The 12,171-nt window shown below is 48.0% G+C and overlaps 1 protein-coding gene across 5 annotated transcripts in view; it reads left to right on the forward strand.

Moving 5' to 3' along the window:
* The window catches only part of AREL1 (apoptosis resistant E3 ubiquitin protein ligase 1), a 37,574-nt gene extending 26,069 nt beyond the window's left edge, over positions 1-11,505 (forward strand). For 4 of the 5 annotated variants that reach the window (XM_037031788.1, XM_037031792.1, XM_037031790.1 and 1 more), the window contains 12 exons: positions 644-721; positions 1,601-1,742; positions 1,862-1,983; positions 2,936-3,011; positions 3,455-3,564; positions 4,232-4,411; positions 4,616-4,741; positions 5,894-6,023; positions 6,111-6,169; positions 8,172-8,261; positions 8,694-8,869; positions 8,964-11,505. In XM_037031788.1, the coding sequence (XP_036887683.1) occupies positions 644-721; positions 1,601-1,742; positions 1,862-1,983; positions 2,936-3,011; positions 3,455-3,564; positions 4,232-4,411; positions 4,616-4,741; positions 5,894-6,023; positions 6,111-6,169; positions 8,172-8,261; positions 8,694-8,869; positions 8,964-9,066 (1,392 nt within the window). In that variant the 3' untranslated portion in view covers positions 9,067-11,505. The remainder of the gene's footprint in view (positions 1-643; positions 722-1,600; positions 1,743-1,861; positions 1,984-2,935; positions 3,012-3,454; positions 3,565-4,231; positions 4,412-4,615; positions 4,742-5,893; positions 6,024-6,110; positions 6,170-8,171; positions 8,262-8,693; positions 8,870-8,963) is intronic. The other variant, XM_037031791.1, reaches the window with a different exon arrangement.
* Positions 11,506-12,171: the final 666 nt, after the last annotated feature.

Raw genomic sequence — 12,171 nt, forward strand, 5'->3', positions numbered from 1 at the left:
AGTTTTTAAAAATCAAGGAAAAATCTGACCTACTACACATTCAGATAACAGGGGTTTTTTTAGATTAAAAAATTATGGCATTTTTTTCCTTTTTGTAGATGGTGTAAAGAGATCCTTCTTTACTTTCATATAAGGGATTTTTATGAATTTTTATGAGACTCCATCCCCACCCCAATCGTCCTTCTATCCCCCACTTCCTCTTCCCCAGCAAGTCCTCAGTACCATTCAAATGGGTATGGGGCCCTGGTGTTCCCTGTCCGCTGACTTGGAGGAAGTCTCTCTGAGCAGCACTGAGCTGAGCAGAGGTAGATTTTGAGATGAGAAGTGGAACATTTGCAGGGTTCCCTACTCACGAAGTGGAAACCTGAGCTCAGATATTTACAAGTGGTAGTAAGAGCTGAGTGTTGAGACTTTGGAATGCCTCTGCATGAAACTACGCTGCCAGAGTCACATTTTTTATTTGCCCGTTTCAGGAGGGTGATGCTATTTATTCAGTTTCAGTACTGACCTAAATTGGCTTTCTGTCCGTAGAAGGAAAGGTTATCGTGAGAGGCGTAGGTAGGGACTCGGCTGTCCGAGCGCTGATACCCACCCAGAGCCTTTCTCTGTCACTCACGTCGTTTTCCGCATGTTGGCCCTCCAGCAGTTCTCGGTGAAGGAGTTCTACCTGAAGATCATCCCCTGGCGCCTTTACACCTTCCGCGTGTGCCCAGGGACCAAAGTAAGTGGGGCCTTAACGTCTGCTGCATGCCGAGCAGGCTTTAGCTCTGCAATATGTCAGCCCTCATAAAAGGGCATGAAGAATATAGATATCGTAGAAAGACACGTGCTTACAGAGTCAGGAATTGAGAAGCAAATCTGAGTATCCCAACAGCTGTCGTTTCCTCTAAGACTAAGTTAATGGAGGAGGTGTTGGTAATTTTGCTCCCCAGATGGCGTGCCAGTGTGCTGAAGCTCTTTTAGAATCAGTATTCTCTTATGTTAAAAATTTTTTTTTAACTTTTTTTTTAAACAGTTTTTTTAAAAGATTTTATTTATTTATTTATCTTTAGAGGGGAAGGAGAGAGGAAGAGAAACATCAATGTATTGTTGCCTTTCATGCATCCCTGCTAGGAGTTGGCCTGCAGGGAACCGACCTGCAACCCAGGCATGTGCCCTGACTGGGAATCGAACCGCGATCCTCTGGTTCGCAGGCCTGTGCTCAATTCACTGAGCTACACCAGCCAGGGCCTTTTTAAACTTTTTTGAGCGTTTGGAATCTAAAGGCAAATTACTTTCCTCCACCCAGTTTGCACAGTCGCTTTAGGCAGTCCCTTGCTCTTTTATATATCCTTACTGCTTTCGTCCTTTTCGTATGCTTTGGTGGAAGGCCTCTGGTGTCACCTGTGACCCTTACTGAAGGCAGTCCGTGTCTCAGATCGTTGAGAACACAGTTTGCCCAGTTGAGCACTGAGGAGGAGAACGGGGAGCTGTGCTCCTGGCAGGCACTCAGTTGGAGAAAACAGGCTTTTTGGTGGTTGGTACAGAGGGTGGGGACGTGGGCGTTTTCTGCTGGATTTGAAGGTTTTGTAGATGCACTCTTTCTCCCCCCCTTTGCTAGTTTTCATATCTTGGCCCTGACCCTGTCCATAAGCTCCTTACACTGGTGGTGGATGACGGCATCCAGCCCCCTGTGGAGCTCAGCTGCAAGGAGAGGAACATCCTAGCGGCCACTTTCATCCGCTCCCTCCACAAGAACATAGGTAAAGTGGGGCAGGGATTCTGGGAGGGGAGGTGGGGACCCGGCTGCCGTGGGTGCCTGAGGGTACGGAGGGGCCCGCACAGGCGTCTCGTAGTCACGGTGAGTCTTGCTGCTCCTCAGGAGGCTCTGAGACCTTTCAGGACAAGGTGAACTTTTTCCAGCGGGAACTTCGGCAGGTACACATGAAAAGACCGCATTCCAAAGTCACCCTGAAGGTCAGCAGACACGCCCTGTTGGAATCGGTGAGTCAAGTTTCATCTCTGTTAATAGTTTCCAAGTTTTCCAACTAGAAAGCTCTTTTGGTATTTGGTTACATTCTGCAGGTTATCTTTTCCGTGAAACCTGAATTTCTCTCCTCTGTAAACGTATCTATTAATGGCTATTCTTCTGTTTGATTGTATTAAGTTCGGGGCAGGTTTATTGGAGGCTGGTTGACACACTGGCTTTAGAATCCATACTGAACTAGTTCCTGAGTAAACTCATGGGCGCTTATGTAGGGCAGGTGTAAGTAGTTATCACAGAAGAAAGTTCTGGTTACTGAATCCCTGGACTGGAGAGCTCTTGTCGCAATAAAAGGCAGTGGTTTTTGTTGTCATTCTGGTCTGATGGAAAAGGAACACCTGATGTGTGTCTGTCCCCACTGCACAGACACTGGCGTAGTTCTTACATTCCCCAGGAATGAGAAGTCTTGGGCCCAGTCCCGAATGTGTTTGTGATGTTTGGCTCTGGTCGGTGTGGCTGGAAACCCCTTCTCCCAGCCTCATTCTCCATGCGGTGCGGCTCCCTGTCTGAACCTAGTCTTTGGATAAAGACGTCTAGCAAATAGACTGTGCTTAACTGAAAACCAGGACTCCTTGGTTCTCTTGCTGACAGCTTACTAATCTGAGCCATTTTTAGTTCTTTAAGCATTTTCTCATTAATAAAATGAAGGTTGTGAAAAGAAAAACCAGCTTCAAATTTTCAACAAGACAGTGGTGTAAAGATGAATTAGATTATTTTTTAAAACCTTACATTTCTTTTGGAGCAACATGCATTTAAAATATAAGGTGGTGTTATTAAAGCTGATTTATGAGTAATAGATTGCCTCCAAGAACTAGTAGACAATAGATACCATTTTTCTTGTGCTTTCGTTGTTAACACCCAGGAGATGCCAGCCAGTGTTCTGATGCTTTCCTTCCCTTCACTGCCTTTTAGTCTCTGAAAGCCACTCGGAATTTTTCCATCTCAGATTGGAGCAAGAACTTTGAAGTGGTTTTCCAGGATGAAGAAGGTCAGCTTTGAAATGTCACAGTCATCTTTTTAGTCTCCCTTTCACTCCTGTTTTCCATCTTACTCCCTCCGCACAAAAGGAAAAAAATCATGAGTCAAGATGAAGAGGGTGGTACTTACTGGCCAGACGACTCGATGGGCCCCATATAGCACAGGCACACAGGGAAGGCGACTCTGTGAGCTACAGCCAGAAGGGCAAACTTTAACCTTTGTGGAACTGAGGGAAACGTCCGTTTCCTGGATCTCTGATGTCCGGTGTTTCCACACTACGGGACCTTTAATCCTATGGAAAGGGGTAGGGTTTTTTTAAAAGTTCACATTTTAGATGGGCTGGAAGGGGGAAACCCCAAGGTAGTGAAATGGAGGAAGTGTGGCGAGAATAAAACAATGAAATAATGAGTAAACATGGTAAGAGTGATGTTTTATTTTTATTATACTTTTCAGCTCTGGACTGGGGAGGGCCTCGCCGGGAATGGTTTGAGCTAATCTGCAAAGCACTGTTCGATACCAGCAGTCAGCTCTTCACCCGCTTCAGTGACAACAACCAAGCATTAGTGAGTCCGCGGCTTCCCCGTGGTGGGTGGCCATGTAAATTTTGTTGTAATGGAAGTAGGCTAACAGGACTTTGAGGCTGTGGACCTGTCCTGGGAATCTGACAGCCTCCGCCCTCTTCTTAATCTCCATACCTACAACATGAACTAGTGAGATCGCCTTCCTCCTCTGCCGTCACTATTTCATCTTTAAATAAGAGAAAATGCAGACAGATAAATGTTTGACCAGAAAGCATTATAATGCAGTGGCTGTTCTACTAATGATAATAATAACGATAATTAAGCCACCTTCTCAAATACACCTGAAGCTCTTGGATTTGGTACTAGGCCTTTGACTAGGCAGAGGCATCAGGAGCAAATAGACTTTGGCTAAAAGAAGAACTGGCTGAGGGACAATGCATCCCATCATCCACTGATGAACTGTTATCCTCAGTCCGATGAAGCCACAGACCTAACGTAAGGTTTTCAGCCCGATGTGAGTCCATCCTTGCCCCTTGTCCTCCAGTCGCTCAGCGGTGGCTGCAGAGAGACCAGCGCCGTTCAGATGGGCTCTTTGGTCTAGTGTTGATGACATTCCTGCTCCCTTGGGGTACACTTGGGAGGGAGGGTCTTCCCAGAACAAGGCTGGAAGGAACGTGGCCCAGCGTCTTTTAATGTCTGTCTTTGACAGGTGCACCCCAACCCTAACCGCCCAGCTCATCTGCGCTTGAAGATGTACGAGTTTGCGGGGCGGCTCGTGGGCAAGTGTCTCTATGAGTCCTCTCTAGGAGGGGCCTACAAGCAGCTGGTCCGCGCTCGCTTCACCCGTTCTTTTCTGGCCCAAATCATAGGACTGCGTATGCATTACAAGGTAATGCCTGAGGCGTGTCTTTTCTGCAAGGCACCTGGCCATTAACTCTGGAGTCTCAGCATTCTGAGCTAATTGTTCTTATGGTCCAAGCGGTGAATGGTTCCAAGCAGTTACAAATTTCGTTTCTGGGTAAGAACAGTCATGTTCTGTTTCGTTTCTGGGTAAGAGCGGTCATGTTCTATTCTGCGTCTTTTTTCTCCTCAGTACTTTGAAACAGATGACCCAGAATTCTACAAATCTAAAGTTTGTTTCATCCTTAACAACGACATGAGTGAGATGGAGCTGGTCTTTGCAGAAGAGAAGTATAACAAGTCAGGCCAGTTGGAAAAGGTATGAACGGGGACGGAGCCCGTGGGCCCCCGACTCCCGCCCCCCCCAGAGCAGCACAGTCGATAGAACTTGGTGCGGTGACGGGTCTCCAGTTCTGCCGTCTTTTGAACGCCCAAAATGGGGCTAGTGTGACCAAAACACTGAATTTCTCATTTTATTTTATTTTCATTAACTTAAAAGCATGATAATGCCATGGCTATTCTACTAATTATAATACTAATGATAATTAAGCCGCTTTCTCGAAACACACCACCTGTGGCCCGCAGCAGCCACGTCGGGGAGCATAGCTTTGGGCTCGCATCCCACGCTTACGATCGCGGCCCGTTTGAGTGAAGCACGTCTGTCCCCCTGTTCCGCACTTTCCAGCGGAGAAAGAACTTCGTGGTAGGAAGCGTCACCACACAGGGTGCATTGGAAGGGGATGGCGGTTCCTGCCTCACCTTGGATGGGGGTGACAGATGGCTTTTATGTAAACACCGTACCTGGATAGTTTTAAACCTTTTATTTCAAAACTGTTGGCCAAAAGTATTTCTAATGCAAATGTAGTTCTGTTTACATGGTAGAGTTAAACAATATCAGGTGATAATTATGAAGCTAAAGTTACAGTAACATTGAAAACCAAATCGCAGTGACTGGAAAACAGGGACCACTGATCGATACCATTGTATTGACAATCACATGCCCTTCGTGACCCCTGTGGGACAGCAAGGGCCGAATGTAAGGGAAGCCATCTTAGAATGTGAGCCCTAAAAAGATTGCTTCACTGCTTATCTGGCTCTGTCTATTCTCAGTTGGCTCAGGGGTTTAAGAAAAGAGGTCAGTAATGGTTTAATTTTGGATCATGCATGAAAATATTGCTAATAAGGAACCATAATATCTTCCTATTGTATCACCGCTATTTGCCCAGGTCAGAGAAGGCCCACTCAGCCACTTCTGAAATAGTAGCTAGTAGAGCGCAGCAACAGTGGTAGGAAGGATGAAGCTTAGTAACTATGAAACCAAGTGCGTTGAGAAGCCAGCTGCTCAGTAGAAGCCCGCAGCTGTGGCGGACTTCAGTGAGGCTGCGTCTGTGGGACATCGCGGGCAGATGCCTGGCTCTCCCGAGCTCTCGTCCACGGCCTCTCCCTGTCTGTCTGTCACCTCTTGTTTTAGGTTGTAGAACTGATGACGGGTGGAGCTCAAACCCCAGTCACCAACGCAAATAAAATCTTCTATTTAAATTTGCTGGCCCAGTATCGGCTGGCCAGTCAAGTGAAAGAGGAGGTGGAACACTTCCTAAAAGGTGAGATTCTGTCTCCTCTTAGCTTTGAGATGAAAATGCCTGTGTCCGTGGTGTGGGTGTGGTTTTAACTGGGCTGCTTTGTTTCAGGCCTGAATGAGTTGGTCCCTGAGAACCTTTTGGCTATTTTTGATGAAAATGAGCTTGAGGTAAGTGCTTCCAATCACAAACCCCATTCTTGTGGTTCGCAGGCTGGCACTCAATCCACCGAGCTACACCAGCCAGGGCACAAACCCCATTCTTGACTCTGTTTTAGTTTGCCCAGGGAACTAGCCTCCTGTATTTTCTGTTATGAGATGTGAAGGGAAAACCCTTTATGGGGGAACCGGCCTCATTTTTACCACTCTTCCCGTGTACTGACCTGTTCTTCAGCTTTTACAGAGTTAGAATGTGAAGACTAGAAACCAGCAAATAACTAATTCTTTTGGAAGAGTAGTAATTGGTATTCAGTTACTTATCAAATGTTATTGATACTGGTTGAGTGAGTACTGAAGAATGATGGTATCATGCGCAGTTTTGACATTAAAAGATGACTTAAAGGGAATAATAGTATTTATTTGTTTGGGGACTATTTATTGAGTGCCTTCTGTGTACCACACTCGTCTGAGGCACTGGGGAGAGAGCAGCCAATAAGACGAAGTCCCTGCCCTCAGGGCTCTGTGTTTCAGTGAAGAAGACAAACCAAAAGATGTGACATTTGTCAGATTTGGGGCCACAGCACTTAGAGTTGACATAGTCTCATTTCTCCTGTAGCAACCAAAAAAGGGCTCTAAGACAGTAAATAACACTCTGTAAGTGGCAAAATTGAAGTTCATATCAGGCGTGGACAAAAAATAGAATTAGTTTTTTGGGGGGGGTTTTTTGCTTACTGCTCACAGATGATTCATAGAATGCAAATTATTAGTTTCAACTTCCCATAGCCCTTAGGAAGAGTATGTTTTTGCAGATGGTAGGAAGAAAGCTCTTTAAAAATAAGAAAACAAAAAAGTTTCAAGCGGTCCTGTACAATTTTTATTCTTATTAAATGAACTGTCTTCAAGAACAAAAATCAAAGTCTTGTGCAAGTTTGATCGTATTTTGTATCTTTAGATATGAAATCTAAACAAAATGAACTCTCCTTCTCTTAGCCTAAAGTTTCTCATAGAAACCTAGTGCTGTTATTTTGGGGGCTGAGGAATAGCTACTGATTATTCATTCATTTATTTATATACTGAATAAGTAATCAGTATACACACACACATACATATTTTTAATCACGAAGCAAAGCATTTATAACAGTTTGTAAAAGGGAGTAGGAAGGAAGGACACAGTCGGTCTCTTACATTTGTTCCACATATTGCTCTTAGTTACTCATTAGCTTAACAGGTTATTTCTGAAGGAGCCAAGGTTCCTGAGGCTTAATTTGAGTTTTTCTTATCTCTCGATTAGGATATATCATTCTTTATAGCTATTGGGTAAGTGCTCACAGTCTGCTAAGTAACATGCAGGATCCTGAAGCAGATTAGGACAGGAACAAGATGTTTAGAGCTCAGATCCCATTAATGTTCTCGTTTTTTTTGGCATGCTTTGTAATTTATCTGATTAAGCAGAGACAGGGCTGAAGGGAAGGAAGGTAGTAAAAGTTCGGTTCACGAAAGCCTGGGTCCTGGGGCAAAGAAAGGGCCCTCTGACAAACGTGTCAATGGGGCTGAGGGTCTTCATCAGAGGGGAAGGGCCTGCTTCCCCCCTGGCATTTCCAGCCTACGTCCAGAGCACTCAGTTGTCCGGGGCAACTTAATGCCCTTTTTGTCTTTTGTTTCCACTCAAAATGATCCACAGCGGTGGTTCTTAGTTAGGTATGTGCATCAGAAACAATTGGGGGGCTTTTTCAAAGGACACAAGTTCTAACCCACTCGCAGAGATTCTGATTCAGGAAGCCTAGGCGAAGTCCGCAGGCATCCATCTGCACAGTTCTGCAGGCGCCACTGGCCTGTTACTGTAACTGGTTTTCCTAAAGCAGCGTTCTGGCCCTGTGACCTCGCCTTTTGTCTTCTTCCCGGTGTTTTCTTTATTCCGCATTTTTACATATTAATGTCAGGAATTGACCTTATGCTGGGTCTTCGTCCCTCTGACTGTCCTGGTAACTAACACCTTCCTTACTGTCCTCTCCAGCTGCTGATGTGTGGGACTGGGGACATCAGTGTGACAGACTTCAAAGCTCATGCAGTGGTCGTCGGTGGCTCATGGCATTTCAGAGAAAAGGTAAGTGGACCAAATTGTTTTTACTTGTATTTGTGTCACGTTGTAAAGAAAAAGTTTCAGAAGGAAAAAGTTCAGGAGGCAGAGAGCAGACATGTCAACTGGGAAGAAATGATGTGTGTGGGAAAGACAGTGGGTGGTTTAGGCACAAGGGAGCCCTGGCCCCAGTGGCTGCCATGCTGGCTTCCACAGGAGCGGCGCATGGGAAAGTCGCAGAAATAGAACCCAGCAATCGGCCACTGCCCTCCTGCCTCTGCGACAGAACAAACTCCTGGAGAGTTTGTCGGTTCTCACCTCTCCTACCTGCGTACTCGCAGAGGGGTAACTGGGGCACAGCCCCACTTCGGGGTGTCCTGTTGCTTCCTCACTCCTACCCCCCAGGTCAAACTCAGGCCGCATACTGGTGTGACGCCGGCCTTGTGCTCTCCCTGCCAGGTCATGAGGTGGTTTTGGACCGTGGTTTCCAGTTTGACCCAGGAGGAATTGGCTCGGCTGCTTCAGTTCACGACAGGCTCCTCTCAGCTGCCGCCTGGCGGCTTTGCTGCTCTCTGTCCCTCCTTCCAGATTATTGCTGCGCCAACCCACAGCACGCTACCGACTGCACACACGTGGTAGGTGTCTGAATGCCTGGTGCGTGCTGGCACGGAAGGGTGTTTGGCCTTCGTCGGCGTTTCTGAGTTCACCCCTCTTCCTTTGCCCTTCTAGTTTCAACCAGCTGTGCCTCCCTACATATGACTCGTATGAAGAGGTGCACAGGATGCTGCAGCTGGCCATCAGTGAGGGCTGCGAGGGCTTTGGCATGCTCTGAGCACCTCCTGCGTTCCTCTCGGCTCTTGTGCTTTCCAGAGCATCTGGGTGCACGCAAAGGACATCATAGCCACTGATGCCGACACAACACGTAACCATTGGCCAGAAGCTGCTGCATGCTGCCCAGTGTCTGGAGCATTTGGTCACCTATGAGCCTTGTCCTTCCCTTGCCCCCCCTCTCTGCCCAGCCCCTCACAGGCCACTCTGGCACGGTACGTAACCTGAGCTGCTTGTTCAGTCATGAGAAGAGGACCACGCTGCTGTAATTTCTCTTGGTTCTTGGATCTAGTAGCGGGAGCTGCCTCATTAGCTGAAGGAGATTTCGAAAAAGGGCTCAGCTCTCATTGGGAAGCTAGTGTCGTTGCCTTGTCAACCTCCTCTGCTGTGCTCCTTCGAGGTCCCCTCTGTGGCTCTCATTACTTAACCTCATTACTTGACCAGGAGAAGTGCAGATAGGAAGTGGCGCACGTGCGCGATCTTCGGTTTTGTCCCTCTGCACCGCGGCGGGCACAGGTGGCGGCACTGGACTACCTCTAGTGGGGACCGAGCACAGAGGGTGTTTCTCGTGGTGTCCGAACTGGACAAGGAGCTTCCCTGCAGGCTTTTCTGGAAACGATCATTAACTCTCTGAGCTTGTTCTTGAGTTTGAGCCCAGGAGAAAAACAGCCCTAAGCATGTGAAAGGTTGCCCTCTACATGTGTCTGGGCTGTGGCCTCCATGCTGAATGTGATTGTCCTTCAAGGTGCAGGGCTGTCTATGCGTGTGGCCGCCTTGAAGACTACTGATGCCTGTTCCTGAGTTCTTTACACTGAGGTTTAGCTGGGCCTGGCTACCTACCTCCGAGTCATGCAGAGCTTTCTGCTGAAGAAAATTTTGGAGCAAGCGACTGGGACTGCAAGAATAGCATCCCGTGATCCCTGCCTTTCTGTCTGCTGGTGTTCTCTGCAAACAGTTGGCAGCACTGAGGCAAGGGAAAAGGGACCAGTAGTTTAAGTGCTTGTCACAGGTCCTTGGGGTCGGGACACTGGGAACACAGGTAGAGGAGATACCTTGGGCAGTAAACCCCTGGCCATCCTGGTTGCTTCCCTTCGTCCATCAGTTACCAGCAGGGGAACTAAGGACGGGGGGAGGTGTATCGGGTTCATTGTACGTGGTGATTGAAGAGAACCGGCTGCTGCCTCTTGGACGATGGCAACCTCCTGTTTCGTCATGATTTGAATGAAAGCATTTTCAAGACTCCAAATCTCATCAACTTCCCCAAATTTCTCTTTTTAAGAAAGCTTTGCTGCGAGTCACCCTTCTCGATGGGGCATTCAACTCTGAGAATATTACAAGCCATCTCTTTCCACCAAAACCAGCAAGTCCAGAGTCCCGAGAGAAGGCAGGACTTGCGGCAGTGCCGCGGCCTCCTGGGGGCGTGACTGAGCCCTCCTGTTCCCAGGGACTGCGAGGAACAGGCCTTCCTGAGCTGCTGCTGTTCCTGCTTGACCTTACTCCCTCGCAGTTGTCCTTCGTCCTTCTTGGTGTGGGTGCTGACTTCATTTTGGGGGTCCAGGGTCCAGCGTCAGGGCCTCTACACAGGGTCCTCCATGCCACATGGTCACTGCTCTCCTCAGGGACCAGGACAAGGTGCTGCTGCTTGCCCCGGTGTTTTCCCAGGGGCTGTGTACAGGCAGGCTTCGTCGTCACCCTGGGAAACACGACGCTGCCCCTCCGGCCCAGAGAGGCGTTTCCAGCCGGGGGCGTGTGAGCTCCTCCTGCTGTCCCTGGCAGTTGTTCCTCTTCTGGACTCTGCATTCTCCACTCCAGCAGCCCTCCGCAGACTGACGCTGGAGCCGGGTTTGATTTCCTTGACTCGACCTGTCATTTTAAGCTCTAGTCCTAGCTTTTCAAAGTATCCTGGGCGCCACTGCCGCCCAGCAGGGGCAGCTGCGTCCCTGTGGTCGTACTTAGCTCCAGGGTCTTTGGTTAAGAAGCCCTTTGGTACTGGTGTGGTTTTCTGTTCTCCCAGTTTACTCTCCTAACTCTGTTCAAATACGTATCTGCTCTCTGGCCTTTTCCTTTTTTTTTTCCTTCTCTCCCTAATCTTGCCTTGGTACTAGTCAGTGTGGGGAAAAGGAACAGTATGTTGGAGAGAAGGAATAGTGTTTGTCACTTTTGGGGCAATTTTATATTCACATTTCTTATTTTGGTCAGTTCTTTTATTTATGCCCTCGTGGCCCAGGTACTTTGGGGGTCAGCTAACCTCCCGGCATTTCAGTGTCTTTGAAGGAAACCAGACACCAAGTGACACCAAGTGACACCAAGGAGAGTGTCGGCGTGTTTCTAGGACTCCAGCAGAGACCAAGCCTTGCTGCAGATCTGTCAGGCCAGGCAGAAGGGCCAGGCAGTTGCAGTGACAGTGTGAATATTTTGTACAGTAAATAAATGTTTAAAAGGATGAAGGAGTAGAGATGTTTTTTGCATTTTCCCGGGAATTCCTTCAGGAGCAGGCAGCTCCGGGCGCCCGGCCTGTCCCGGGCCTCCTGCCCTTTCCCCTTTCCCTGATTGCTGTCCATGGTGCCACGCCGGGGCGCTGGGCAGGACCAGTGCTTGTGCCGTTTGGCAAGAGCAGAGGATGTCTGCTCTCATCAGTCTTTCGAACATTAATTTATTGTTGTTTTACCACATAAGAAACTCAGTGTAGAAAATTTGGAAATTAAAAAATACAAGGGAAATAAATCACCTACCATCCAGAGGTAACCACTATAAACATACTGATGTGTCCTGATTTGCATGTAATTACACATCTGTTTCCCACCGTCCCCCCACCCTCCCACAAGTGCTCTGGGCGTCGCAGAAATAGAACCCAGCAGATCGGCCACTGCCCTCCTGCCTCTGCGACAGAACAAACTCCTGGAGAGTTTGTCGGTTCTCTCCTCTCCTACCTGCGTTCTGTGTTTCTGCGTACAGAACACCACTCCCCAATGCTGGCTGGTGGTACCAGTTCTCTCCCCACTGAGGATAAGCCTGGCAGAGAGAACCAGGCCTGACTGGGGTCTAGAAGGAAATGTGTTAGGGACCCTGGCTTTCTAAGGGAAGTAAGTGATGGCGGTGTCTTGTCCAT

The sequence above is a fragment of the Sturnira hondurensis genome, unplaced genomic scaffold (genome assembly GCF_014824575.4).
Source record: "Sturnira hondurensis isolate 20B ecotype Veracruz unplaced genomic scaffold, ASM1482457v3 Scaffold0021143, whole genome shotgun sequence".
NCBI lineage: Eukaryota > Metazoa > Chordata > Mammalia > Chiroptera > Phyllostomidae > Sturnira > Sturnira hondurensis.